This window comes from Dermacentor albipictus, chromosome 6 (genome assembly GCF_038994185.2).
Source record: "Dermacentor albipictus isolate Rhodes 1998 colony chromosome 6, USDA_Dalb.pri_finalv2, whole genome shotgun sequence".
Lineage (NCBI taxonomy): Eukaryota > Metazoa > Arthropoda > Arachnida > Ixodida > Ixodidae > Dermacentor > Dermacentor albipictus.
Window position 1 is genome coordinate 59,595,134 of NC_091826.1, and position 27,013 is coordinate 59,622,146.

Genomic DNA, 27,013 nt, shown 5'->3' on the forward strand with positions numbered 1-27,013 from the left:
ATGTTCCATGCGTATTATCCTAATGCGGCCATGTTTAGAAGATGCCTCAAACGCAGGAATAGGCCGAGCCTGCATATCTTGCCGTCATGACGCGCCCACATTCTTGGTACCGAAACGAAACCCGGTTCAAACGAATAAGTTTTATAACAAAATTTTTCGGCACTATGATGATTGTCAGAATTTCTTGTGGGATTTAGCAGGATAGCTTTGACTATGATTTAGCGCAAAAATTAACAAATGTACTTTATGATGGAAACATTAGATAAGAAATACTTTCACTGTAGGTGGCAGCGTTGTGGCTTTCTTATCTTTTATTGATTATTATTGTTATTATTATTATTATCTTATACCCGGTTTTGATCTGATTATTTCCTTTTTTCTCCAAACACAAAACGTTTACTTTTAAACTCACACGCCCAAATTGTTAACTCCCTTGTTATCATTATTATTTTTAGGCACCTAATTAAACCGCCCGATTCTTGGCCAATCCCCCACTGTGGGTATGTGCCACGGCCACTAAGGACAACAACAACAACAACAACAACAACAGCGTTGTGGCGAGCTCACGTGAAGCTCGTGCGGACGAAGACAACGACCGAAGGCGGTTGAAGTGCGGTGCACCAGTCAGGAAGGTTCTACTACTACTTCTGCCATTACCGGTGAGTAGACATGCGGTTATTTCCTCCTCTGATTATGTTACGCGAGTCTCGTCCAGGGCGAGCGATTACAGTCAGGATTTCATTGAACGTGAAAGAAGGAGTCCGCTCTAAGCCGTTTGAAAATCTACATACCTCCCATGGTGGCGTGCGCAAAAGGCGATTGAACATCGGCAACGGTATCTTTGTGCTCTGTATCTTGAAACGCTGAAAATTTCGATGCGATATTCGAATGCAGAGGGTTAAAAACCACGACGTACGGCCCTTCACTCATTTTTTCTGGAAAAGCTTTCAGCTTCCCTTTAATGGGAAGGCGTAATCTTCTGTGCGCTGATACTTCTGGCTGATTTTAGGGACATTGTAGGGTAAGAGCTTCACGGAGCAAGAGAGGCTAGCAGAGATCATCAGTGCTGAAGCGTTGGCGCCAGCCAGAGATGCTCCTTTCTTAGGTGATCCACTGGCTGGTGTACACGCAAAGAAATTATTTGAGCTTCTGTCAGCACACAGCCACTATCAATTGGCGAGCATCTTTCTCATCTTTCTCCAACTCTAGTCGTATATCGTGCACGGCGCTTAGCCCTGTAGTGGATGCGCTAGCGACCAACCAACATAATTAATAACACCTTGCTTCAACAAAGCGACGTGTCTTTGGGAAGGACTCGCTTTTATAGACACCTTTATATAGCTTAACGCCCCCCCTCCCTCCTTTCGCCACAGCTCCCCCGACTATCAATGGAGAAGAGAGAAGTAGTTCATAGATTAGGTAGTGATATGTTAAAAAAGAGCGGGCACTCTATGTGACCGACAAAGCAGCAGAAGTAAAAGCTTTGCGAGTTGCTAACAATTCATACTTTGAGTTACGCAATAACCGCACGCACGAGAAGGAAATGTGTCTTCCATGGGTGCGATCGGAGATGGTTGTTCGGTGCGTTCGTTGGGTTACCGGCGCGCGCGATTGGCCTACTCCGCGCCGACGTCGCCAGCCGCGGGGCGCCATCCCGTTTTTGGTGACGTCAAAACGACGACACGCTCCTTTCAATCATCCGCCCACCGAGCATTTCGTCCGAACGCGACGGGAGTTGAGAAGTTTGGAGCGATCATACGGCTTCGCATGGCGCGTCTGGTGGATTGGATTGGATCCAACAGGCGGCCTTTCCGGCTGCGGAATGGCACGTTTGAATCCAATCCATAGTTTATTTCTAGAAAATGGCGCTTCCGTTGGAAACTTTAGTTGTTGCGCTGGCGTTTCGAGAGGACGGAGGAGAGCGGGTGGCGGTGCGAAACGCGTTTGAAGAAATGGCAGAAAGTGAATTCCGGCGTCGTTTTTGTTTCTCGAAACAAATAATTCGTTGGTTGTACAGAGAAAGTGACAACATCATCGGTGCCAGCGAGCCACTGGGATGTTGTCACTGCCTCTTGAAAAGTGCGCCACTCTTCCCGTCGTTTTTTTTTTCTTTTTCCTTCTCGCTGTGCGCGATACCACCAAGGTACGACACAAAGAACCTAATAACTATGAGTTGTGGTAGCCACACTTACTACTATTTGAAAACGTGTTTGGGCTTGAGAAGAAAAAAATACATTTTTTTTCAGATAAAGATTTCATTCAATTGGAAGACGAGAAACATTTGGCTTTGTAGTATACTGTTTGCAAGCAGACGACAAACGACGGAGGTAAACTTCCGGGGAGGTCACCGCATCCTGATTGGCTGCTCTCTCCGCCCCGCTGTCACAAATTTTGCATACTGCAACTTTGTGACGTTGCAGCAACTGAACAGAACGCGTATCGAACAAAATGTCTCCGATCGCGCCCCATGCCTTTACTTCTCGTCCATGTGTTTATTGCACAAGCCACAAGATGTGACCGAGAATCTGGTACGCGCTCTTGGGTGTCTTTGTTCATTCAACTTGACACGGTCAATTACTGCTGCTTAAACATCCTCCTGGATTTTGATGACTGCTGAATAGCTTTTCTGAATAGTATTTGATGAATTTGCGCATATTCTAGTCTGTCACAACGATACAGGTGTGACAGTCACAGTGTTTGTTTTGTACGGCATTACGAAATGAAACAGCAGAATACCTAAGTAATCTTACCATAATAATTGTACACGTTCACACGCATAGTGTCCTTTCTAAAAGCAAGGCTTTCTATGAATTCCCCTCAGGTCTTACGCCTTCAAGCGCATCAAGGTATTGATTAAAGGATGGCTTTCTGTGAATTCCTCCACGTGGTTTGAGGCGTTTGCTTGGTTAGTTACTCGCTAGAGGAGGGCGCCGTTACTGGAGAGTGTAACAGCGAGGTAGGTTGATCTAGCGCTTGGTAAAATAAACAGCAGGCCGGTCCCGCAGCTGGTGTAAAAAAAACTAGGTCAATCCTTCAGTTAATCTAATCCGTGGTCGCACGGTTAACGTGGGTCACTTAGTGGGATCTCAGCATCTAGGCGTTTTGACATTTACTCAGGCAATTGCTGTGCTGCAGAACACTGTGCAGAAGAGGAACTGTAACGTGCTAGTTCTCGAGAAGCCAAATGACACAAAAATCTGTAACAGGAGAAATTGTGAACTGGTCCTCAGTGCTTTTCCGAACGAAAAGGAACATTTGCAAGCAACATTTCTCCCTGGACAAGTAGTAAAGGCAAGGCGCAGAAGACCAGGATTCAAGAAGAACACAAACGACAGGACCGGTGCCACTCGGACTTGAATATTTTGCATACGCGCCTGACGTGCCCAGAAGATGGTTCCAAGATGCCGAAGATTGGCTGTACTTCCAAAGGCACCTGTTCAGTCGGTCTACGGCGTCTTGGAACTATCTTCTGGGCACGCTGGGTGCGTATGCAAAATACTCAAGCCTGAGTGGGCCGGTCCTGTCGTTTGTATTCTTCTTGAGTCCTGGTCTTTTGTGCCTTGCCTTTACTAATTCAAGCATGAACCAACTAGCCCAAGCAAGCGTTTTACTCCCTGGATAGTATTTAAGTATCTATATAGTGCTTCAACAAAGCTTCGACCCAAAGGTGAATGGACGAGTTGCATTGTAGCTGCGATATATATATACATATATTTATATATATATATATACATATATGTATATATATATATATATATATATATATATATATATATATATATATATATATATATATATATATATATATATATATATATATATATATGTATGTATGTATATATATATATATTTTTTTCTTACTGCTGTTGCAGTGAGTGAGGCAAGAACAGAGGGAGTCGTTGGGGTTTTCTTTCGTTCTTTATTTCAGGGATCAAGCTTCAGAGTACTGGCGAAAAAATGTGCCTGTGCGACACTGCGTTCTCCGTGACCGTGCTGGCCGTCGTTTGCCTCGTAAGTCGCATTCAACTCGTGCTGTAAGCATGCGTAACCTCTTGTTAGGAAGGACTGCGGGCTAGAGCGCAATGAAAGACCACCATGGTGACAACGCATTTGCACTTGGACCAGCTTGAAGAAACACGCAGAGACAAAACATAAGTGCAAATGACTGGTTCAAAACTAATGGAAGTTCGGACCCAGTAATGAAAGTCACGAATCATACCTTAGGAAGTCTGTATACGTCTCGTAAACTGTGCGCGTTTATATACGAGTGGCCTTGCTGCTCGGCTCAGGTGACGTCTTCGGGCCTCAGTAACGTCAAATGTTGGTCCTGCATGATGCGATGTATAAAAGCGCGACTTCTTAAACGAGGAGGATAAAGAGTACCAGTTTAAAGGCAACGCTTTTCATTGTCTGTGTTCCTTGTTTTTTTTTTGTACTCGTTGAAGAGGTGGCGCCGTTATACCTTGAATATTCGGGGCTTACACCCAATAAAATATTCAGCGTTTCTCTTTCAATCTATTATTCAGGGATTTCAAACGGGTTGACTGTGGATGGTATGTACACAACAAACAAAAAGGACAGTATGACAACAAGGGTAGATGCTGTCCATGAATTGTGCATAAAAATCGCACGTAAATATTCTATAAACCTTTCCTGAGCTACCTGTTTAGGTTTATGTGACAATAGGCGGCGTCGATTTCCCTGCTACTATCGTCGAAGCAGCACTGAATCTCGCCACATTACTCGCAGAAGGAAGTGAATGCCTCTAACCTTTTGCAGTTAAGCACAAGATCGCGGCTTCTATCTGAAGCGGGCAGGGAAGCACTCTATTGCGGACGGAACGAGAAGTGCAGCGTATCTAAAATCTTCTGACGCGGAAGCATTCACAAGAAGTTCACGGCCTTCAGAGTTACATATCCAGTACGCGTATCGATTTCGTAAATAGGTGGAATTCCAGCTGGTGCAAGTCGCGAAAGAAAGCAAAGATCGGGAGGCGCAGTGGGAACCAGCCAGGCGAATATCAACGTCCTGTTTATGTGCGGCCAGTGCTGAGGCTCGATCGATTATCAGCTAGAGCCTGCTCACAGAGCGAAAGAAGGACGAGGGGTCATTGGCACTAGCTAGGTGCATAGGTCCGTTAGATCGCTTTGGCTTGAATTTGTTTCTGAGCAGTGTATTTGAAAGCGCAAGAAGACAAAGCGTCGGCAGCTAAAGAAAGAGACGGATGAAGAACAGGCATAGCCACTTTGTGCGTGTACAGAAGAGCATACTGTAAGGTTAGTTGGAAGGAAACGGCGCGGGAATGCATCGGGGTCAGGTTGTATAGGCTCACATTTATCGTACAACGAGGTGCATACGAAGAGAGCCAGTCTGTCACATTGTCTACCCCGGTCCAGCCGAAAGTGGCAGGATTTTTCTGACCGGGCACAGCGGCGTAAATGACAGGGGCTGCAGCCGTGGGCCGAGATTGACCGCTTGCGCCGGCGGTCATGCAGTTTCAAGATCTGGTGGAAAGCGTCTGAGTTCTAAGCTCCAAGAATGGGCAGGGGTTATCCCAGGTTTTAGAACAAATATAACGAGGTTTATCATCAAGACCATTAACACTGTTAGAGGCACTGCAATGTTAGCCAGAAACACAGGCTATGTCGTAGTCGCAGTACGAGTCTTCTTTCTCAACGTGCCAAGGACAACACAGCTTGTGGCACATTTGCTTAATTGCAGTTGGAATAGGTACCATTACTCGTAGGTGAGGAAAACAGCCGATTCACTTTGGGTTTTTCGTGTTGTATATGAAGAAGCAGCCCATAGGCAAAAGTGCAGGAAGTTGGGTGAGTAGGTGTGAGAAATCCCACCCTCATTAGGTAGCGTTACAACACAAGGACGTGAAAAAAAGGAAACTGGCGGCACATGCGATTTTGCATGTAGGAGATGCGACAGACGCCATCACAATGATGAAATATTGAGAATATGCCATGCGGCGCGTTCGGAAGCACTGGGAGAGGCAGAGAATTGGCGTTTAGGAACCCAGAAGGCGAAAGAACGGGCGCTGAGTCTTTCTTGTTTCAAAATGGGAATACCCTTCTACGTTCTACCGGTGGAGTGCGGAATGCGGCCATAACATTCTAGAAGAGAAAATGCAAGCACATCACGAGACTCAAGAGATCGGGCTAATAGCGTCCATCCTGCGCCAGAAAATCGTGGGAACTGTTTAGATACGACTCCGTACTTGCCTCCATTGGAGCCAAGACGTGCCGCCACCTTTAGAGTCGGTAGCTGTCATTGAAATACTTCCCCTTCCTCGGAGCATGGACTCAAGCGGAATCACTGAAGAAGCAAGGCCAGAGCCAGACAGCTATCCACCCCAGCCTATGACCTGTCTTACGTGGACGCCGCTGACACACTAGAGACTACAAAAACGGCAGTTGTCAAGCCTCTATCAACATCGAAAAAGCATTGGATCGTGGTGATATCAGCAACGAAAGCCGAAACTTGGGCTATATCAGATGCTGTTTGTCTATATGAACACCCTGTCGACATCAGCGTCAGGATCGATGGTTAGAGCGAGCTTCGGGCCTTCGCGCTTAACGAAGTATCTGACCATGCATTGTCCCATCTGCAAGACCAGCTACTACCGGAATGGCTCGCTGGCCATCAGGGCCTGTAGGCAAATGAGAAGGCCTTTCATAGCGGCCCCTTTACACCGGACAATACGATCACATGGCCAGCAACCTATTCTCTAAGAGCAATTAGCGGCGAGCACCGCAACCAACATAGCGCTCGGCTCACAGAGGCCTGTGAATGCCCGCAGACTTTTTCCTCCATCGCCAGTTTCGTTCACACTCGCACATGGCACTCTTATTGGACAGGGACAGACGTAGACATTGGTAAATGAGGATATAATTTGCCGAACCGAACACAGAGCATGTCATCCTACACTCCAAGTCTGTCGGCAGCCTACGAGCATCATCCAAACGTACTAGGATAGCCCACGAGCAAGCACTTTCGGTCCCCTTGCCTATATTCTCGCCCCTCATCACATTCCTTCTTCCGCGCCCTCCAGCTGGATGGTTGAGCCACTACTTACCTGGGTGTATCCCCGCGCCTTTGGCGCACATTCACCGCGTTGAAGGCTAACCACGGTATTCCTCCGCGACACAGGAGGGCCTATGTAACATCCGAAGAAAAAAAAGAAGACGGCCCTTGCCGGAGTCTCTCAACAAAACTTTCTTCTTTCTGTCACGTAGTGCATGTACAGCACATGAATGAGGCATTGCATGGACTTCACATGATACTGGAAAGATGTAGAAACGACAACACATGGCACCGTGTGTTATCTTTTCTCCCTGTAGTTCAGTTGATATCGAGGTCGCCAGTATGAAAGACAAACTTGCCCCGACCAATGCCTTGGTGAACTTCACAAGATGTATATGTGTGGAGCAGGGCGTTGCTTGTATCCCACTTGGCATGTGGCATGGATTAAAATCGGTGCTCACCCAGTATGGCTCTTAGGATTGAGCCGTGACTGATTCATACAACCTAGATGATTATGTGGACAAAACGCAGAGTAAAACAGAAACGCGGGGCATAGAAAGACATGAAGGACGACGCCGTATCCTGTTTCTCACACTTTTGTCTACTGTGCTGCCTAAGGGGACGCCAAAATTTCGGGAATTGAAGCTTGGATTACAGTTTTCAAATCCATCTAATACCATCTACGTCGCTGTTGTCTTTCGTACGTCTCTGCTAGAAATCCCAAGTGTTGTAAATCTCTCAAGTAATATGTTTTATAAAACACCGGATATATTAAAGCACCGCTGAGCTCTACTGAGGCCCATATATAGCAGGCGTAACCGCAGCAGATGAACGCACACGCACGCACTAGCACTATGCTCCCAAATACATACTGCGAAAACACCAATACGTATATATCAGCTTTTGTCCTAGAAAAAAATAGCCACTGTCTCAAAAGGCGAGGGATGTGATGCAAAAACATTCTGGTCCAGGTGGCCATATGATGCTCTGTCCTAACTCAGCACCTCATCTTCTTCCTTTCCGCTACAGTGTCCCGTAATTGTGCTGTTTTGTTTCTGACCGATGTGACAGCCTTAATCACCTGCAATTAGTCAGTAGGAAAGAAGCTTTCGAAATACTTGCTGCATTCGATCTCCTTCCTTCCGCCAAGAAAAATAAAACTTCCCTCGCCTCTCAGAGACGAAGAGAAAGCGCTGCATTGGCTCAGCGGCGCATAAGCTTGCCGTAGACACGCATGCAGAGCAAGGAAAAGTTGTAGCAAATACCGTAAAGCAAGAGACATCGTTGCGCAGATGGCCTCAAAAACGCATAGAACCACCGTAGCACTGACTCCAGCCGGTCAATAGACTCCGAAAGATGGCTTCGTCGCGTTGTGAGTGCTAAGCACCGAGTTGGCAAAGATCAAAACAGTATCAAAACTGGTTTTATTGCACAAAATGTTTTGTACGGACTCGAGGCACTACCTATAAAAAATGTGGACACTAGAAATAAGGAAACATATATAGGACTACCAAGAACTAGTAGTCGTAGTGTATACCAATGCCGCAAATAGAAGAAAACCACGTCTAAAGCAATTGCCTAGGTCAGGGACGAAGTGCTCATTGAGTACCTTTCTAATCGCCATTTTTTAATATAAAGAAACGCTAAAAGAGTGTGAATGGTAGGTTCACTTCAGATTCTACATTATCAAGGGCCATATGATTTACTTCTCACACGCTACTTTGAAAAAAGTTGAAGTTCCTAGGAATCCTGGGTATATTCTTGTGAAACCGTAAAAGAATTGTAGAAAGATTTAATACAAAATGCACAAACAAAGGAAGACTGAACGTGGGGCGCCTTTCTGCCGAACCGCTACACCACCTGGATCTGTGGAAAATTTCCTAAAATAGCACTGATACAGCATAATGGATGCCGTCTAATGAAATCATTGGAAAGTGGCGCTGGCGTCTATCAGCAGCGTTATCCATATCTTGCCCGGCAGAGAGAAAGTATGACGTTGCCAGGGACAATATCTGATTGAAAAGTGAGAATGGGATACAGAAGATGCTTAAGCATGCTCGGATAGAGCACTTCTGAGCGACCACGACATGCCTGGGGCGCATTCAGAGGCGTGTATTGAGGTCCGTTTGCTGAGCAGGCATCGGGTATCTCTTTGGCACTTGTCCCGACTACAGAGAGACCGCGACACTTAAGCTCAACACCATCTAGTTTGGGAATTGAAAACCCGGGATATGGCACGCAACCCAAACATTCTGCAGGAAATGATCGCCGACTGCAAGGAGGAATTTCGTTGAATGTTTTGTATATAGAACCATCGCGGGGACCATAACTCTCTCTTTGCTTTCGCCAGGGAATTATTCATTTCATGCCTTTGTAGACACTGCTCTATGATGCAGCCTCTCTAGTCGAAGATATACCCCGACTCCCTAATCCACTTCAAACGGTAGGCCAATAGTAAAATCCTTTTTTTTAAACTAAATGCCTGGTCATCGTGATTATTCATGTGTTTCTAACTGCATCCTTCTGACACCTCCCGCATATTATATTCTTCCAGTGTGGCTACACTGCTTTTCGAAATAATTTTTTATTGATTACGTAATATGTCAACAGCGAACGTGAACTCAGGGGCCTGCGAAAGTTCATGAAAGTGGATTTTCAGTTTGAGTGAGTTGGTTTGTCATGCACATGGAAATTAGCGGCGAAAGTTGGACGCAGATTGACCACACAGGCTTCGGGTGCACTAGGGCAGGCAGCCATCTTGTTGCATGCGTTCTTTGTCCGCATGTATTTTACGCCGTTGAATTTCTTATGTACGAAAACACTTTAGTTGTATGATTGCCACCAGGCTTGAAAAAACAAATACTCAATTGACATAGGCTGTTGTGTCGTCAAAGAAGACGAAGGTCAACAATGCAGTGTGTTTTGCATACCTCGAAATGACATCAAACTCCAAGCGTCTGCGCAAACATGGCAACCCACGACGTGATATTGTCCTTTGTTTCTTTCGTACAATGCAAAGAAAACTTGTTTTAGTGATATAGATTATGAAGGGTTGATCTGTTTTTCTACACAAGTACAAGTTTTACTTCAGGCGCCTAACCGAAATAGTAAAAAAAAATGTTGTCGCAATCCTACCATACCATTCACTACCAAGAATGCAGTTGCAAATTAATAAAGTCCATGAACGAGCACGGAGTTTCAAAGGAATATTGTAGAATTCCATAAGGTTATTTTCTGTGTGCGTCTCTCAGTCTAGCTGCTAAAATTAGGAATGCTTACTTTCTTTTTGCAGCTAGTCCACCTTGGGAATTTTATGGTTGAGTGGCAGATGGGTTTAGGTAAGTCATGGAGTGTTACTGATATCTATATATATATATATATATATATATATATATATATATATATATATATATATATATATATATATATATATATATATATATATATATATATATATATATATATATATATATATATATATGTATATATATATATATATATATATATGTATAAATACAAACCCTATCAATAGCGCTCGGGTTTCTGTATATATTTTAGACGCGACAGCAGGCCGAACTGTAGCCGACTATGCTAGCGTGTGCATCTCAAAGGAGCAAAGGAGCAAAATAAAGTCAGGAGGTTACATAAGCTTTAAGTACTACACCTAGAACACCAACAGGCAATGAGATTCGCTGTCGGCGCAAAAGAATCCAGAGCAGAAGGAATCTCGGAGGTCTGTTGAATAAAACGAAACTTTAAAAATTCGACTCACGCAGCTACCTTTGGCTCCATGTCAGTCGAAGACCGCTATTCGTCCTGTACATTTCAATGTGTACTCCCATCCCTAAATGTGGAGAAATTCCACGTGCTTGACGTCATCGTATCCACAGTTGTAAACGGATTTTTAGGGTGATTTGTGTAGATTGACGTGACTATTTGTGGTTTAAAGGATGTAAAACGACACAATGCTGGGAACGTTATATTTCGCATCCATTTAGCCTTGGCTTAAAAATTTTCGCAGATTCGGTGCTTTTTACTACAAGCCCTAAATCACAGGAGCATTCCAAATAGCTGCATAACGGTAAACACGTGAGCAGCCATTAGCTCGATTCAATGTTGTTGCTCATATCAGCGACTCAGTTTTGTTTTAGTTGTATTGATCAGCATCATTACTTTCAGCGGACTGCTGCCATTCGCGTAGCATTCTCACTGCCTAAGAAGCGAACAGAGGCACTGGTACTCTTGCACGTACTTTTATTCTTTCCTTGCAGACAACGCTGGGACGATCACAAGTGCAATTTTGGCAGTTGTGTCTGTGATTATTGCCTTGATCCTGCTCGTTGGCGCCGTGACTGTAAGAACTTTTTCGGCACTTTTGTGTGATTTCGAAAGTGCACGTATTACGTTTCTCTGTCGCTGCGCCCAGCGAGTCTATCCAAATGAGGAGACGCTGGACAAAGATAGAGTAGAACTGAATTATTAAATATTTTTGGTAAGAACAACATAATTGCTACCCTAGCCGTGTAAAGAGGCTTCCTGGCACCGTTATGCCATAAATATAGACGGCGTTTGGTGAAGCAAAGTTTTTTTTGTCCGTTCAGATAGAACACATTGTTAGACCAAAAGTTATGAGCGCAAAATTTAATGAGTTCGAAAAAGTTTAACTGCGCTGTAGCACCCCAAGTACGAAAAAAATTAAAAACTTCAGCACCCAAACTTGATATATTGTTTCTCTTTATTGTGCTTTGAAACTAAGCAGTTGTCCTATGAAGTTTGCACCAAGCGAATTGCGAGAATAGAACGCGGCTAAATGCGGGTGTACACACGAAGAGGCTGTCTCTTTAAGTGTATGTGCCTTTTCGTGCAGCCCGAATGGATTGGTGCGGAGCAGCTGCTCATCTCTAGTGCTATTTTGTTATTGGATGCATGACGAATCAAGACCTTTAAATCTGGATGTGATAGCTAAGCAGGACGAATCTGGACACTGGAACCATGTGCACAGCGCTCTGCGGAAAGTGTACGTGTACGTGCCACCGTTCAGAAGTGGTTTGGAGCTCGCAAACAAACTGATTACACCCGAAACTGCGTGTGGCTGTACAAACATTGAAGCGAATTTGTGGCGACCCTTCGCATGAAGTTGAGACTATCGCACTTTTCAGGCGTTAAGTGGTGCTTATGCAAAGCCGCCATAGAAAATTCAGCTACTGCATTTAAGTTATTTGTATTTGCCGCCTGAGTGCGTTTCAAAGTGAGGGGTTAAAAGAGTGCTTGGGTTTATGCAGTCAAGCAGCCAGAATATGTCGCTATACAATCTTCAATTAGGAAGATCTATGGTGTGGACTGTAAGCTTTCCGGTCATTTCACATTTGTGACAATTTACATTCCTTTCTACTGTTCGTTGTGGTATAAACGTGTCATTCATGCCACATTTCATGGCTGCACTTTTGTTTTTCATGCAACTTTCCATGTTGAATAAGTGCGAGCAGTGTGGTTTACCGCTTTTCTAGCCATGTCTTGTGAGCCATTCTTGAAAGGTGTATCAACATAGTGGGGTTTGATTCCAGTAATACGCTGCAAAGTCATGGTGCGGTCATTTTCCATCATGTGCTGAACAAATGGTTCAAATCAGTTTTTGAATTTTCCATACAGGGCAACAAGAAGCTGGTGGACACATTCTTATGTCTTGCGAAAATACGAGTGTTGCTCCTCATCGTCAATTTGTTCTATGTCTCCTTTTTGGTGAGTTATACACTATGCCAAAGAAAGCTTTCGCTATATACCACCGTCCCTTGCCCTCTCGAAGGAATGTCGGTGGGCTTTATGAAGGAATGCCATCAGTACACTTTGAAGTGTTTACTGTTTGGAATGCTCACTCAGTTCACTATGTGCAATATGGTGGTCATGCCTTCATAAATAAAACTTGGCAACCTTTTCCGTTTGCTCCATTATGAATAGTCTTCAAAATGAATAAAATGGAGTGTATTTCCCGGGGGCTAAATCATTTTTCAAAATTACTAAAAATACCGTGCTGGTCTGTAGAAGGGCCTGTTGTGAACACGAGAGCCAAATATAATTTCACTGCCCTCGGCAGAGAATATAAAATATCTTGTCAAAAACCTCTTAGTTCCGCCTCTGGAATGTCATCGTGAAGCGACATCGGAAACAGCGAAGCCCACCAACATTTATTGCCTTATTTCAGGACAGCGATAACATTTTCAATATTACTATAATGGCTTGTTTGTAGGTAAATAAGGAAAAATGCCCGTCTACAATGTAAAAAAAAATGTCCTAAGATACTTCAGCTTTGCATTGGAGGTGTACAGTCAACAGCAAAAGTTTGCGGCATGTGCGAGCGCGTGGCAAAGCGACCCTCCTCCCCTTCTAGCGGTGACCCCTGGTGTCGAGACCGACGCCTAAACGCATGCGCTTCCCTCCCAGACTGCAAGCGTGCATATTTCCGCGCTCCCGCCTTGCGCGCCTTCGATATACGAATGTAGCAGCGAGGTAGCCCTCTTACGATATGCGCTGTCGCGGCTTCGACGGGCGAAACTGTGTGAAACGTGTTTAGAAGCAGGAACTTGCGGCCGCCTTTTGTCGAGTCACGAGCGCCGACGCATTGGGCCGGCCCGGTGGCGAACGCAACAAGTCATTTTTCTTTTTCTGGGCTGCACCTTCTCGTGGCCAATTTTCGTTGTTTATTTCCTTTTACGAACGGTGCGTTCTGCCGCAGAAGAACGTGGCACAAGACGTTCTATATAGAAGGAGACCGGCAAGACAAAAATGGACAATTTATTTCCGTTGTCTACTCAACGACATTGCTGACCTTGTATTGCTGACCAACATTGCTGACCTTGTATTATTCTTTTATTCACAGCCATCTTAATTATTGCATTACAGCATGGGGTAACACATATCCAACTCATATAGCACCACTACAGCATTTGCAGAATCAAGCCATCCGGATATTGTCATTCAGCTCATTCAACTGCAGTGCTTCTGATATGCTTTTGAACCACAGAATACTTTCAGTAAAAAATATTGTTAAATATAAATTAGCCATAACGTTATTTAAGGTAATACGTAATCCTTCTCCAGTAAATATATTTTCTACGGCTACTTTGGTTAACTTGAACCGCACAAGGTTTGCAGCTAACAACAATTTCTTATTACCACTAATACATACTAATTATGGAAAACAATCTGGATACTTCGCAGCAGTATCCACTTGGAACAGCCTCCCATTAAATGTCAAGGACTCTTCTTCTTTGAGTTCCTTCAAGAAAACATTATTCACTTTCCTACTAGATAGCCAAAATAATCCACATATCTAAGCTATTCACCTCACTCCTGCTCATTTCCTTGCCGGTTTTTTTTTCTTTTTTCTTTAGTTTTCTTATTCTCTCATTTATAGCCTTTATAAGTATTTTGGTTTGTTATGTTGCGAATGCCCTAAACTACTGTTTTATTTGTACGACTAGCTATTGACTTCATGTTACTTTACAGTTTGTACTTATACTTTTAATATTCTTCATCACTGTGACTACTGTATTGCTGTTTTATGCCTTGTATTTCCTTTAATGTATATATTTTCTGTCAGGAGGTCCCCTTTCAGCCATATGCTCTGGGACCTCCTTCTGTATACTTATGTAAACATGTATGTCTCCTCCTTATTAAAGAAATAAACTGAAACTGAAACTGAAACGAAGTTATGCCCGTCGAAGCCGCCACGGCGGATATCGCAAGTGGGCTACCTCGCGGCTACGTTGGCATATCGCCGGCGCGCAAAGAGGAAGCGCGGAAACATGCACGCTTGCAGTATCGGAGGGACGCGCATGCGTGCAAGGGCCGGTCTCGACATCAGGGGTTCACCGGTCGCTTTGCCACGCGCTCGCACATCCCGCAAACTTTTGCTGTTGACAGTATAGTACGTGCTGTAGTGGCGCGTAGATGCCTCTGCTTTTCGTGGCCTCCGAGATAAGCGTAGCGTGCTGCGTAATGACGTACCGTGGCGCGCCGCAGCCGCCAGGGGCCGCTGCGACGAGCCCTCTAAGCGGACGAGTCCAACAACTTTTGGCCGGGGCCTTTCAATGGTCTAGTAGCTATCAGTGGGCTAGTAGACACACAAGGAGGGAGAGATACATACGGTGATTCTCGTCATAACTACATGTAACTGCGCTTATAACAGAGGGAATGGAAAAATTGTTCATGCCGCTGATTCGTGAGGTGACGTCCTTTGTTGGCACGGCCATGTCATGATTACTTGGAACAGTTCCGGAATAGGGTGTATCGCTACATTGCTGCAATGCTAACGGCATTAAGGTCGACTCTGCTTGTCAGACTGTTACTGCCTCAGTGTTGTTACCTCTGTCATGAAAATAAATAGAAATTTTTTCAATGATTTGGCGAACAATCGCAATTTATGAAAAGAAAGCGCAATATCCGGAACATTGTAATTTCACAGATATATCGTCATTATCTATGCTCCGCCTTGTAGGTTGTCTCAAGAGAAAAAATTGGATGAAATAATTTATAGCACTCGCGCAATTGTTTCACTCTCGCGAATATGTGTTACTGGGCAACTGCTGCCATGAATTTCGCAGTAATTTGTGAGCGTAACTAACTAGATCGCTCAAGTTGATGAAATTTTTAAATAGAGTGGGTTTTAGCTTTACAAAAAATAATGGTGACAGATATCTCAATTTTAACTTTTGAAGTAAATTACTCAATAAGGCGAGCATTACGTCCTCAAGCAAGCAATTATTTAGTTGACTAAATAGCCGAATTTCGTCAACTAAATTTTTTACGAAATAATATGCAGCACATATCGCTATTTATGAATTGTAACTAGTGAATTGCAAGGCATAACGACTTGGAACGAATTCTCAGGGTGGCACTGGTTTTAAAAAATGCACTGTCTAACTTGGTGTGAAAATGCTCTGTCGTTCGAGTTAAATTTTCTAAGAAAACGGTCTTTTATGCACTGAAAACAGAAAGTTACTGGAACGCTGAGACTATCTTCGCACACCCAGCTGGTGTCACCATGACGAGGAACGTACAAAATTTATCAGGATTATTTTTCACTGAGCTTATAGAGCTTTCTTTTTTCTTTTTGCTGAACAAAGCGGCAACATTCTGTCAATTAATTGAGTTCGCTGTTTTTCGGAAAACTAAAGCTTGAAGAAGGCTTTTCTGCATGACGCTGCTCCGCTGACCTCCTACGGCACAGCGTCCTGTAGGGCTCGACAACTATGAAAAATAGAATGCGAAGTGAAGAGAAACCAAACGGCGCAAAAGAGATGTGAATGAATGGTGCTTAATTTCTCGCAGCGCCAAAAGCATAGTTACTAAGTTGGGGAATAGCTAAGAGGTGGCTGCGAGAATCCCTGGTCCATCCGCAGAATCGCCGTCGTACCAGTCCTGAAAGGAGAGCGCATAACTTTCCCTTTGCGAAGAAATCTCTACAAAGCTTTCTTCTGACGAGGAGCCGTCAGAATACTTAATTTTGCATCACACTTTTATTTCCCATGTGGCTGAAAGGTAGCCATGTTTCCAGCACAGGTATCATCGCAGGCGGAAATGAGGAGAAAGGCGAGACACAGTGGCCCAACGTGCACAAGGGTGGCCATCTAGTGTCACATACTGCAACTGGCCGCAATTTGACGAATATAGTCGTCTTGGGTTTGCTGTGTCAGGCATTTTTGTTCGTGACGACCACTCGTCAGCGGCGGAGAAACGGATATATGAGCTCTCAAGGCAAAGCTCCTGCTTAGCACGAAATTTTGCCTTTTTAGTTTTGTATTCAAGTACACTGTACCAACGAAATCGTTCAGGCCAATGACTACAACTCTGAACATAACAAGCATTGTTTGATATTTGTAATGATAAGCTGCACACCGTGAAGTTCGCGGTGCTGTGGGGCGTGTACGATTGCGCATACAACTTCAAAAATATACTCATTAACTGTGCAACAGTTTCACGCATTGCAAAAGCATTTCTGTTTTTTACGTATAAATAGTTATGGAAATAGGAATGGCACACAAAAGTTCGTCGGTGCACTATGCACATCAAGTTGGAATGCGATTTTTTTTTTGTTCCAGTACTTCAAGTTCGGCTCGGATGCCAAAGGTGTAAGTATGTTCAACGTGAAAGGGATGACGATCTGTCCGACGATAAATCTGATGAGGAAGGGATTCGTATGCAACCTACAGTGCAGTAGTGTAGACATATCGGACCTATATATGGTTAAAGGCGTCATGGCCGGAGATACTGCTGGCGTTGTGTTGAACGGAACATGTAGCGCGATGTGTGCGCGCATATTTGAGCCTACAGTCAGCCTCGGATATCAACTGTCTATTTCTGAATGTTTCATTCACTAATGTGACCTTATTGCAGTATTTTCATCTATTTCTAAGCTGCGGTTTAGGCGACGATCGTAACAGCGTGGGTACCGTTCTGCTACTATAGGAGATGTTATACTTTGACAAGTGTTCAAACTGTTTGTTCGCTGCAGGTTACATTGTGTGACTACTTGGTTCGATGGATGAGGTTTCCGCCCATGAATAAAATAGTTTCGGCAAGTAATAGCAGCATACCATACAGTCTGAATTAAGCTTGTCCAGCAAAGGGACTGTTTTCGAACTGCGGGAGCGTCCTAAGCAGTTGTAGGTGCTGGATTACAGATATCTATGTTCTAAATACCGCATGGTCCAAGCATACTGCATCGGCGGTTATATATCTATGAATGTTGTGCGGCCTGACAATGCGAGGTCGTATTGCGGCGTTAAACCGTTTTCTCTTGCTTTTTCGAGAAAGAGGATGAAAACCTAACTTCTTTTCGGTTGTGTTCGTTCCTTTCTCTACGACGCACTCTCACGTATTACGGAAATTTTGCCGTCAAAAATAGCCATTGCATTGTTTTTATGCGATCCCTCTCATATAATATGGCTGTATATGGGCCAAAAAGGCAATGCCGAAGCGAATGCCGAAACGCACAGCTTACATTTGTATCGTGCCGGTGGACCAACCACAATGATCGCTGTGTTGAGGAGCGCCATCGTCCTTATGCAGGAAGGCTAGCGTAGACATGTAGTAATTTCAAGCCTACTACACTTGAAATGCACGAGAACGATGCCGGTGCATCACAAATATTTGATAGCACCTGCCGCTTACATGTTTCGTCGTTGCCTTAGGTTGGCCGTGCACGAGCATGCGCTCTTATGCTTTGTTTTACTCCCTACGCCAAGCGATAGGACAATGAGCTGGATAATCATTTAATGCTATTGATAGAGACACCGGTTTTATTTGTTGAAATAAAACCGGTATAAGCAAAATATATGGTTCCAAAACGTACACACACTGCGGCTGATAAAGCGCGTCACATTTCTGCGCCCCCAACACGTATATCCACCTACTGTAGTTACCGATACAGTGAAAGGCTTTCCTGACGACCTTATATGAACGGAAATGGCGTAAATTTCACAAAGTACGATTTAAAACATATCGAAATCGTTCCGCAGCACGTGGCAGGAATACTTTCAAGCAGCGCCGCGCCGGATCGCCCAAGCCAGAGAGGAGGAAAGGCTCTACCCGCGGTCTATCCTCCTCACCCGATGAAAAGGTCTATATGAGCGCACAGTGGTTGTTGACCTATTATTTCTGTCTGTCTATCTATTTCTTAACTCAAATTTACTAAGCAGGTGCCTAAAATCAATTTCAGCTTTCAACCTATATTTGCAAACGGGAAGATTGAGGTTATTGTTTTGCAGAAAACCATGCACCAAAATATAATTATCTGTGCTTGCCTTGCACTGTTTTTCATTCAAACTTTGCAGGCCCGCAAGTTCATTGGCACCTACGTTTTCGACGTAAGTGAGTTTTCTTAAAAACGTTTTTTTTTTTTTTGGGGAGAAAGCAGCACATTCGTATTGGATTATGGCGACTTATATGTAAAAAATGACAACTTTGACACCGCACATGTAATGAGGATTGCGTCATGTTTGTAATTGTGCAGGAAGACGAGTCTAATCTCAAGCCTACGTTTGCAATCAAAGGAGAAAAGTTAAACATAAGAACACTGATAGGCACGTATCGGCGGTACCATGACCATACGCATTTAAGGTATACCGAGTCTGCCTATTCTTGCCTAGGGAAGACACGGGGAAAGCGGGAGATGGAAATTCAAGACGATGAGAAAAGAGACAACGAGGTAAAATTGGCAACCAATTTTTCGCAAAGTGGACTTCTCTTATTCAAGGCGTCTTATTCTTACCACATCCAAGGCCTTTTCATTGGTAAACCCAAACTTAAGCTCCAATTACGTGTGAAAACCCTGCATGCGTCCATTAGAATGCATCGACGGCCAATAATGGAACAAATTTCGCAACGTCTACGGTAACCTAATTCAGTTCAGATTGATTTCTTATTTTTTTTTACAAAAGCTAAGCCTAATAGTAATATTCAGAATCCTGGAGTCCAGATCCACCAGGACGGTGAACTTCGAGAAACGTTATCATTGTTACGCTAAGCACGGTCCTGATTTTAATAAATGAAAATGAATAATAATTTACCCATCTGCGCTCGTAATCACGCACAACGATATGTGGGTTTGTGCAGAGTTTTACAAGCCCCGTGTGTTCATAGTGTTTCAAAGAAATGTTCCTAGAGGAAAATGTGGCGCTGCTGTCTTTCAACTCATACAGGGACGATGGATAGCAAATCATAGATGTCTGCATTCTTTGTGCGTGTAGTTAGTTTTTTATTTGGGAATGTCATCGGTATTTTTTAAAAAGGACACTGCCGAGAATCTTGTGTGCTCGTCCACCGACTAAAGTTATGAGTCATTCTTGCGGATTGTTTTCTGTGTTTCATATTGCTCAGTGTCCAGGCAGCCGTAGTTTTCAAGTCATGGTAAAGGAATATGTGCAGGCATACAAGCGTAACCATTGGGGATGTTGTTTTTCACGCATCACGCCCTTGTTTGCCAAAACTTGCTAATTTACAATGCCAAAAGACCGCTGAAAGCCAGAAAGACAAATTTTGTACTAATAACTGCAATGCCTATTGTTGTTCCCTTGTTGCTGCTGAAGCGCCATATTCGATTGACCTGTGCATGTGTGTACCAGCGTAGTAGTTCCCTTTATATCGTGGATATTTGCGCTTGCTGGTGCATGATCTTCGCATTGCGTAGTGCACGGTAAACACTGTTTTAAGAAGGACACAGGATTGCACAATGCTGTACGAGCTCCCCGTGTGACATACAGCTACACAATACGCAGTGCCTTTTACACAAATGTTGGGCGAAGATGTATGCTACATTACTGTGGCTCTGTGAAAATGCGACGCGGTATTGTTCGGCTTACCAGTAGGCTGTTTGCTGTCAAGCGAAATTTGTGCGTGTGTTTTGGGCTGTCTCATGGGTGCTATTTCATTTTTCTCCTTCGTTTTCTTCTTTTTCCTTCTTTCCTTCCCTCCTCTCTCTCCCTGTTGTCTTTGTTTCCCCCTTTCCCGTTCCCCCGGTGTAGGGTAGCCAACCGGACGTGACTCTGCTTAACCTCCCTGCTTTCTTCTTGCCTCTTTCCTTCCCTCCCCCTTCTCCTTCGTGTTGCTAGATTTTTGAAGCGTGCGATATTCACGAGATTTGTGCATTTGACGAATGAAAGGTGGTGCGGAAAGCTGAAACATTCACCAAAGAGTTAAAAATGATTAATTTTGAGCATGTTCCTAGAGATTAATGTAACGGAAGGTCAAGACGTGTGATACGTGGACGAAGCAGAACGTGAAGAACGACGGTTATGTGGCGTTCTTGTCCTAGACTTGTTCGCGTTCTGGCAACGCCATGCTTTCGGTACTGTTATTTAGAATAGATTTTCGCAGAAATTACTTTATGTTTTTCTAAGCCTATGCGTATACACAGGCAGACATATGCGAGGCGACAAGTGTGTCTGTTTTTTCATAAAAGTTTTATGCAAAGAAAATACTAAACGTCTCCAAGTGATTCAATTTTATTGAAATATAAACGTGTTGGTCAAGGTGCACAAGAAAAGAAAAGGCGGACAGGACGGAGCGCACACTGTCAACCGTATTTCATGAAATGACATAAAACCTTTATACAGCTTTAATCAGCCTTTAGAGGTCGATCAAATCAGCATCATGGGACAAGCACATGATAAGACAAAAATGGAGAATATTGAAGCTTTCTTCATCCGGCAACATGGGGAAGCACGCCTTCTATTTTACTCTCGGACAAGGAAGTTGCTTTCCTCGATGGCCATATGTGAGTTGTAAAATATTTTGCATTCCTTTGCTCACAGTATGAACGCGATATCGTTAATCGCGCGATGTCGCACACAATCCAGCGTCGGCGCACGCATCGACCATCTTGTGAGCTAACATTACCCCGACCCACGCATACCCAGCCACGTGGGCCCTCCATGTGCCTCAAACGCGTTACCGAACAAATTGAATGCCTCGAAATAAAATTCGTTAGAAAAATTCTAAAGTACGACTTGCATACAACCTGCAGGCATGATAGCGTCGCCTAGTAATTTGAATATACGAGAAAGCTTAAATTTGTTACGCCGAAACTCATAACTCCCTTTTCCAGCGTTTGCATCATTCATAGAGCGGAGCGGCTGGTTCCTTGCAGCACCATCCAGATGGCGCTCGCCTCAGCGCATCCGCGGCCGACGCAAGAGCACGTGTTTCCACTAGAAAAGTCACCGTCATGTGTAACGTCCACTGCCAGCATTCCACGTTAGACATTACGGTTACATAAGCTACAGTTGCCGGAAAGCGTGACAAGCACTCACGATCTTTGACTGTTATCGCTTTCCACGCTTAACGGCGAAGCTTAAGGGCCTTCCAAACTTTTCTGCGAAGCATATTACTAGAGCTCAACCCAACTCCTCGCGCGGCGGTGTCGCCTTCAATACCACGTGGCACCGTGACGTCACGACCGAAGAGAAACGGTGCTCCAACTCGCGCCGTCGCTCGAGAGCTCAACCCAGCTCCTCAGGCGCGGCGGTGTCGCCTTCAATACCACGTGACACCGTGATCACGACGGAGGAGAAACGGGGCTCCAACTCGCGCCGCAGCCCGTCACATCGGACGCGGTGAGCGTCGAACAACGCAGCGTTCAGCGCGACAACGAAATGTGCGCCTGAGCAAGCGCCGCACGCCTGAGCCGACGCCGACGACACCGGCTTTTCTGCGACACGAGCTCCTTAACGCTGTCGCGTTAAAATAAAGGCTAGTATGCTTCGTATCCTGGGCTTAACCTTAGCTAAGCCCCAGCCATTCTTTATGCGAAGCATATTACGAGAGCTCAACCCAGCTCCTCAGGCGCGGCGGTGTCGCCTTCAATACCACCTGACACCGTGATGTCACGACAGAGGAGAAACGGGGCTCCAACTCACGCCGTCGCTCGCGGCGTCGCGGCGGTATATAAACAGCTGCGCTTGCCTCTGCTAGACACTCACGAGGTGAGATGCCTCCTGGAGACAGAGCTGCTCGTTGGAATGAGAAGCGAAGGTTGCGGCGTGCTACAGAGACTGATTTTCTAGGTGGCTTTGGCTCAACTCTTTGCAAGATGGGCTGGGTGGGAATCGAACCAAGGTCTCCGGAGTGTGAAACGGAAACGCTACCACTGAGCCACGAGTACGATGGTTACAATGGAGTACGATGGAGTACGATGGAGTACAAAAGCGCCTCTAGTGAATGCGGTGTTGCCTTAGAAACGAACTGTTTCTAAGGCTCAGGCGTGCGTCGCTTGCTCAGGCGTACATTTCGTTGCCGCGCCGAACGCTGCGTTGCTCGACGCTCACCGCGTCCAATGCGGGGCGCGTAGTCGCTGCGCCGTAGCCCATTGTCTTCCACCCCTTGGCGGGTCGACGGGAACGCTGTCGTGTTCCACTCTTGAAGGCGAAGCAGAGTAATGCATGAGTTGTTTCTTCGTCTAGCCGAACCAAATATAGCCAAGCAACAGCAGTTCACCAGGTTAAACAGTGGTTCAACAACTAAAATAAAGGCTAGTATGCTTCGCATCCTGGGCTTAACCTTAGCTAAGCCACAGCCATTTTTTCATCATCTGCTTTTCTGTTCTTATTGGAATCAAGTATTAACTTCGCATACGCGTTTTGTCAAAAAATGTCTGTTAACGTTTTATGTATTACTGCTTACGCGTTATTTCTGATGGATTTTTCGCTGTTTTGCTGTTGACCTTGTTTCGAAAATGGCTTTATGGATGAGCTTTTCCCTGTTGTATAAATGTTTTTAGCGCGTGAAACAGAGTGCGCACATTTCATGTTGGTAGTTGCAATCTGATTGTCTAATTTCGGACCCTAAGGCTGCCACATGTGATTAGGTTGCTCATGTATAGGCTTTCTGCCGTTTCACGAAATAATGTTGGTAGTCTGCACTATGCCCTCTGCTCTCACTTTTAGTGTCCATCTTGCGCAGCTCGTTTATGATTCAAGTATGAACCAAGTAGTACGGAAGAAAGTATTCGATGAAATGTGAAAAAAGTCGCGATTTATAATCCTGAACATTCGTTCTAGTGCTTTTCACACTTACTTCCCCGGTTTGCCAAGAAGAAAGCTCACCAACGATTACGATGATCCCTAATGCAAACTTTGAGTCCAACTCTGTACGTGTTTTCATTTCGCAATATATGGGCTCGCACGCACGATCTATTTCATGCGGCACGTTCGCTAATCGGCAGATCTCGAGAGGTAGCGCGTGGGTGAGGCGTGGGTGCGATTCACAGCAGTTGCCGCAGGCAGAGCTCCACTCATGCAGCGCTTTGTTTCCATGCAGACGACGCGCGCTACTATGGCGCCATCTCGTTTCCATCATCGCCGGTCACTATGTTTTTTTTTTATTCTCACGCTTTCGTTCCGCCAGCGACGAGAGCGGTCCTTGGTCGCGGGAAAATCTAGCCACCAGTGTCAGCGGTGACAGCACCCAAGGAAGAGTCACATAGAAGCTTACTCTTAGCCGCTCGCCATCGCCCCTTGCAGCAGCAGCGGTCCCCATCACACACGCTGGTACCACGGACTGACCTCTGCAGCTGACGCTGTGGACGAGCGTCGCCCACGTCACCTCATGGCACCCGGCCCCCCCCCTCCTCTCTCCCCCTCCCACGGAAGCCCAGATGAGCTCTCTCACGCAGCTGCGCAGGCCGTAGTCGCCGGCAACTCAGCGCATGCGCAGCCCCTCTCCTCATCCGTCCTCCTCCGCTTTCCGCATCATGGTTCCGCTGCTGCGCTTTCCCCCTGCGCTTTCCTCCTCCTCTCATCGCTGTCGGCTTTCTTTCATTTCGCGCTCCACTCGGCGTTCACTTTTATTCTTCGCGGCGCTCGTTCGCCGGGTTATGCTGACGCAGCCCACGTTCGCCGAAGGAACCTGCTGTTAAAAGCTACGCTCTGTAAATACGAATTGCTTATGGCTCAGTGCATATCGCACCTCCGTGCTGGCACAGGAAACTGATCACGAAGGCAGCGCTCTGTCGTATACAGTGGAGACGGCGCAAGAGACCAGGTGGCCTCGTGGTCGCGTTGTTCATGAAACCCTCATTTGAGGTGAGGCTTAAACTGAGGCAAATTTGCATTTGTTTTCTGAAAACATAGCGAGTGACATTATTTTGATAATTGATGGTTGCAATCATCAACTGCTGTCATTAAATTTTAGTAAGGCCATTGTGGCCTGAGTGCTAAGTTCGTAAACACGTTTTTGAGAAGTAAACGCATATCGTGGAAGTAATGCGCGCATGTGTTTTGGGCTTATGCTTTTCAGATTATTCTAACGAAGCTTGCGGCAAAAGCGGACGAAGGGCAAATCAAGGCTTGGCTGAATGAAGTAAGTGTACAGGTGTTGGTCGAAACCACCGTCTTCCAGACGGCGGTTTCATCCGGCAACCGAATCTGTGATCACGAGAGCGACTGAATATCATAGCGATGTAATTGTGTTTTAATAAATTAATTGTTTAAATGTTTAACAATTGATTAAATAATTATTATTTAAGATATAAGTTTTTTTCGCATAAATTGTGCATACAACAGTTTTTATATAAATAATGATTTAGGAGGTTTTTGATGACAGATCGTAACCGCGTTTTGCACATAGGAAGAGTGTCGTACCATCCTTTGTTTTCCGCAGAACAAGTTAGGTGCGAGGATGGGACAACTGATCGTTCAGATAATAACTGACGTAAGTACTCGTTCGAGCTACGGCACCAGTCGGGCATGACAGCAGCGAAGTAATGCTAGCCCTGTGGTTGACAGCTTGACATATTGCGCTGGATTCCATGTTCACCAACAATATAGAACACTAACTGAGGTAGTGTACATTAGTTTTTCTTGCTCTTGAGCTAGATTTCATCATTCGATTCGTCTTCCTTCAAGCTACCTAAATCTCACATCGGTGCATTTTCGAACAAGCGTTATTCTTGTTTTCCAGTAAAGACAAAGGGAAATCGCAAGCCGATTTGCCCGATTATTTATTCGCTTATATTCTTTCAAGAGCTGTTTCCATGACAGCGCAGAGATTTTATTGCTTTAGTGAAGTGAAGCATCTGAATTTACCATGCCCTAATTAACAAATAATAGATTAAATGTGTCTTAGCCTAATTTATACCTCATAGTGCTGCAAACGAAAAATTAATTTCCTTCGAAGGTTTCCGTGAAGAGTCTGTTTCTTTTTTTAGCATGGTGGTTATAATGGGACAGCCTGAAAGACGTTGCTCGTGTAAACGGTATTGAGTGAACAAGAGTGAAACATCCCAACATGTTCTCCATTCGACTTGTTTAACGATGCCACGTGAGCACTGACCGTAGTGTATTTTAGCGCCTTACAACGTCCATAATCAGTCATAGTGGCAGAGTTACCCGTATGGAGCAGACGGCATTCTCCAGTGCAAGCGTCGTCTGCTGCGCTGTTGCCTTCAGAACGACGCAGGACCATTGGTAGTGCTTTCGCGCTACTTTTAGAAATGAGGAAATCTGTACGTGCAGAATGTACATTGTTGTAGTGCAGATAAAATGCTTTAGCTCGTTTGCTCGTTTTACAGACAGCCACGATGAAGTAGAAGTGGGCAGCGGGGCCATGAAATGCTATTCTTTATGAAAATTACCTAGCAATTGAGATCCAGGGAAAAGGGGGGTAGGAAGGCGGGAGATGAAAATACAAAGACGATGAGTTAAAAACGAGAACAAGGGGAAAGCAGGAGCCAACGTTTTGACAAGTGGACTAGTCTTCTTGAAGAGGACAAGTCCACTTGTCAAAACATTGGTTCCTGCTGGCGGATATGTTTCACTTTTAATTAATTTTATAAAATCAGCGCAGCAACGTTTCGGGCTTCTAAATTAATCGATAAGCTGGGTTTCGCCCTGGGCGCAATAGTTGAACATAATTTGCTCATGAGCATTTGTAGCAGTGCGAAAGCTTAAAAAAAAGACAGACAAATAAAGTGAAGCGTTTTCCTGCGCCAGATTTGCAGCATCTGGTTTGAATAACAATAATACCGGCGTTTGTTTGTGCAGGCCTTCGTCATCTACCGAATAAGCATCTTCTCCGACAGGATGGAGCCATCATAGTAGGCACTGCGGTGAAAGAACACGCCTGCGAGAGTGCCACAGGCCAGCGGCACACGAGTTGTGCCTCTCATTGTAGCTGTTAGTACAGCATTGTACTTTGCATGACATCATTGTACTCTAAATTAAATTGTCTTTGATGGCTTTCCTTTCAACTTCTGTTTTTGGCAATGTTATGTAAGGAACGAGAAGGGGAGCGAAGTAGGCACGTTTTCACAAGTCACAATCACGTGAAGGAAACTGACAAGCACATCAAGAAAAAGATTGGTTTGATTACTAGTTTTTACTGAAATGGCGACTTGTGGAAGAAAGGAAATTGAAAGCGGGCGACAAAATAGAGGGATAAAAACAGCAACAGCGCAACACAGGACAAGCGAGTAATCAGCACAGGACAA

General features: G+C 44.8%; 1 protein-coding gene across 2 annotated transcripts; it reads left to right on the top strand.

The window, feature by feature from the left end:
* The first annotated feature begins 513 nt into the window (after nt 1-513).
* LOC139061098 (uncharacterized) lies at nt 514-26,773 on the top strand. Of its 2 annotated transcripts, XM_070540626.1 has the most exons (10): nt 514-659; nt 3,929-4,011; nt 10,325-10,370; nt 11,304-11,386; nt 12,682-12,771; nt 17,130-17,159; nt 18,864-18,896; nt 24,823-24,885; nt 25,186-25,236; nt 26,568-26,773. In XM_070540626.1, the coding sequence occupies exons 2-10, from the start codon at nt 3,958-3,960 to the stop codon at nt 26,619-26,621; spliced, it is 504 nt and encodes a 167-aa protein (XP_070396727.1). In that variant the 5' UTR covers nt 514-659; nt 3,929-3,957; the 3' UTR covers nt 26,622-26,773. The 2 variants fall into 2 exon arrangements, with proteins under 2 accessions (XP_070396727.1, XP_070396728.1); XM_070540627.1 differs by lacking the exon at nt 25,186-25,236.
* The last annotated feature ends 240 nt before the right edge of the window (nt 26,774-27,013 follow it).

Excerpts from the sequence above, each read along its gene's own strand:
- LOC139061098 (XM_070540626.1), top strand. The coding sequence starts at position 3,958 with ATGTGCCTGTGCGACACTGCGTTCTCCGTGACCGTGCTGGCCGTCGTT. Across the intron at positions 18,897-24,822 it reads TTGGCACCTACGTTTTCGAC|ATTATTCTAACGAAGCTTGC; the intron begins GTAAGTGAGTTT and ends TATGCTTTTCAG. Across the intron at positions 24,886-25,185 it reads TCAAGGCTTGGCTGAATGAA|AACAAGTTAGGTGCGAGGAT; the intron begins GTAAGTGTACAG and ends TGTTTTCCGCAG.